The sequence below is a fragment of the Antrostomus carolinensis genome, unplaced genomic scaffold, assembly GCF_000700745.2.
Source record: "Antrostomus carolinensis isolate BGI_N321 unplaced genomic scaffold, ASM70074v2 scaffold10540, whole genome shotgun sequence".
NCBI lineage: Eukaryota > Metazoa > Chordata > Aves > Caprimulgiformes > Caprimulgidae > Antrostomus > Antrostomus carolinensis.
Genome location: NW_010289072.1, coordinates 26,137 through 29,242, shown reverse-complemented (window position 1 = coordinate 29,242; position 3,106 = coordinate 26,137). Strand labels below are relative to the sequence as shown.

Here is a 3,106-nt window from a genome sequence, read left to right as displayed (position 1 = left end):
GCCTCCCCATGCCTCCGGCACAATCCAGGGGGTTTCTCAGTGCTTCAGGATTATTTTTTGCTGGGGGCGGGGGGGCAGGCATCTTTCCTCCTCGCTGCCACCCACGGCTTCCGAGGCTGCAAAATCACGTGTGGGCACTTCACAACCCTCTCTGGGCTCCTCCTCTGCTTGCACATGCATCGGCACGCGTGTGCGCACACACATGCCTGCACAGCCTGGAGCAGGGAGCAGCTTCTCCCAGCCTCGCTCACTGCTCCAGGCACACCGGGCAGCTCCTAAATCCTAAATTACTAAATACCTAGTAATGTTTACTTGGTGTACAGGTGTTTTCTACCTGGGGAGGGACCCTGGGGCGGTTTAGGAGTGCTGGAAAAGCAGAGGATGAAGCTAAGGGCTGTGCGGTTGGGTCCTTCTGCAGTGTCATCTGCTGACTCAGCAGATTTTGGGTCCTGGATCCAGCGTTTTGCCTTTTTTGTTTTTTTTTTTAACCCTCCATCCTCCTCTGCCCCACTTTCAGCTGCTCCTGTTCTGCACCCTGCTGCATGGAGGGAGCTGCATGGCAGGCAGGGAGGATAAAAATCTGGATCAGTGTTTATTCCCAAATGGGCTGTCGGGGTGCCCTACTCCCGCCTGGGATTTTCCCTCCCTAAACCTGGAGTGGCTGAAAAAACATAATAGTTCCTCCTCTTTCTCCCTCCTACCTTGTTTTTTGCTGCTGCCTCCCCATCCTGGCACAGCTGCCTGCGGATGATGGGTACGACGGCCAGCGCGGCGCAGCAGGCAGCAGTCTCAGCATCCCCCCTGGAGAGTGGGGCACCGGGCGACAGTGGCATGGAGGACCAGCGCTCCCTCAGCATCCACTCCTTCCAGACCCTGGGGCTCCACAACAGCAAGGCCAAGTCCATCATCACCAACAAAGTGGCGCCTGTGGTCATCACGTAAGTCCTTGGCACCCTCTTGTGACTCCAGACCTCTATTTTTCTGCATCCTCTTCCCTAAATATTGATTTAAAAAAAAAAAAAAAAATTTTTTTTTTTCCTTTTAATCGCCCACATGTGGCTTTTGCAGGTACAACTGCAGGGAGGAGTTTCAGATCCACGATGACCTGCTGAAGGCAAACTACACAGTGGGACGCATTTCTGAGGCCACGTTGGAACACTACCTCGTACAGGTGAGTGTCACCACTGCCCCATGACAAACGCGTTTCAGCCTGGGCTTTGGGGACCTTGAGGCTTTTGGGGGGCTAATTTTGAAGATTACCAAGATCCACCATCCCTGGAGGTATTTAAAAGATGGGTAGATGAGGTGCTCAGAGATATGGCTTAGTAGTGGACAGGTATGGTTGGACTCGAGGATCTCAAAGGGCTTTTCCAACCAAACGATTCTATGATTCTAAAGAGCCACTTTTCTTCTCAGCTGTGTTCAAGCCTCCTTGCTCAAATCCACTTATTCCACATCTTCTCTCTGCCCATCTTGTTTTGCAGGGGAAATATTTCATGGTCAGGGATGTATACGGCAAATTGGATGTCTTGAACACTACTGGCAGCTGCGGCGCTCCCAATTTCCGACAAGCCAAAGGAGGTTACACTGTCTTCGGCATGGGGCAACCCAGCCTCAACGGCTTCAAGCTGGTGCTGCAAAAGCTGCAGAGAGAAGGCCACAAGGTTGGTGGGAGGGTGGAAATTGGGGTGGAAAAAGGCAGGAGAGCTTTTGGGCAGCCTCTCCCCTACCTGTCTTCGCAGGAGTATGTCTTCTTCTGCATCCGTGAGGAGCCCGTGGTCTTCCTGCGGCTGGAGGGGGACTTTGTGTCCTACACCCCGCGGGGCAAGGAGAACCTGCATGAGAACCTGCAGCAGGGGCTGCAGGCAGAGAGCCTGGAACTGGCCATCCGCAAGGAGGTGAGGTGGGCTGGGAGGGGGTCGTTGCCCCAGCAATAACAGGGTGCACACATCCCCACCCGGCTTGCAGATGAGCGGAGAGGTTGGCGGAGGTGGTGGTCACCCTGTGGGTTTTGATGGCGATCCCCATCTCTGCTAGATCCACGACTTTGCCCAGCTGAGCGAGAGCATCTACTATGTCTACAACGACATCGAGTGCTTGCGGGACGAGCCCCACACTGTGCGGGTGCAGTGCGAGGAGGACATCCAGGTGACGGAGGAGGTCTACCGCAGACCCATCTTCCTCCTGCCCTCCTACAGGTGCTGCCCTTCCTCCTCTTCCTCCTCCTCACATGTGATCGGTGGCTTTGCTTTTAGAAGCTAGGCTGCCTTTCCTCTTGATACCCTGTTAAGCCATGTGTCCCCCAACATGGTGGGGATGAAGCTACCCCACCGCCCTGTCCTCCTAACGAGGACTGTCCTCGTGCCTGGCAGGTACCACCGGCTGCCCCTGCCCGCCGAGGGAGCCCCCTTGGAGGAGCAGTTTGATGCTTTCATCCAGTTCCTCAGGGTGAGCTGAGCAAAAGCACCCAGTCTTCAGGGCCACGTTGGGTTGGGATTTGCCCCTGCTGTTGAGTGAGGATGCTGTGTTGGAGAGTGTGACTCCCTGAGCGCATCTCCTGCTTTTGGCTTGATGCTTCCCATTAGAGGATGCCTGTGCCTGCGGTTGCGTCCCATTCCCATTGCTGTAGACCCTTCTGGACAAGTCTGTGTGGTCCAGCTGCTTGTCCCTTCCCCTGGCTGGAGGTGATCGTCCCTTGCCACCTCCCAACATCCCTGTGCAGGTGGTTCTTCCCTAAGCAGGTTTGGGAGGAATGATCTGGATTTGGTGCAAAGGCTCTTGATGGCAGGGCTTCTCTTCTTTTTTTTTTTTTTTTTTTTTTTTTAGCCTAGTAGTTTTCATCTTGGTGGCTTGGGGACTGGTGGTGGGAACATCTGTGGTGGGCTGGACAGGCTGGTGTCTGATGGCAGTTGGGGAGGGCATGGGGAAGCAGCAGACAGACTGCCTGTTGTGCTGTCCTAGTCCACCCATGCCGTCCCCTTGAGCAAAGGGAGGATGCCACCCACCGCTCTGTGCCTGGGCAGGGCCATCACCTCCACCGCAGTCATTGCGGTGGCAGAGCCAACTCTCCCGTGGTCCCCATCCCTCTGTCCTTCCCTTCTAGGAG

The 3,106-nt window shown here is 55.3% G+C and overlaps 1 protein-coding gene across 1 annotated transcript in view; it reads left to right on the top strand.

Moving 5' to 3' along the window:
- Positions 1-747: 747 nt before the first annotated feature.
- PALD1 (phosphatase domain containing paladin 1) overlaps positions 748-3,106 on the top strand; it is a 14,513-nt gene continuing 12,154 nt past the window's right edge. The window contains exons 1-6 of the mRNA XM_029085153.1: positions 748-938; positions 1,069-1,171; positions 1,485-1,664; positions 1,743-1,898; positions 2,038-2,198; positions 2,373-2,452. Of these exons, the coding sequence (XP_028940986.1) occupies positions 748-938; positions 1,069-1,171; positions 1,485-1,664; positions 1,743-1,898; positions 2,038-2,198; positions 2,373-2,452 (871 nt within the window). The remainder of the gene's footprint in view (positions 939-1,068; positions 1,172-1,484; positions 1,665-1,742; positions 1,899-2,037; positions 2,199-2,372; positions 2,453-3,106) is intronic.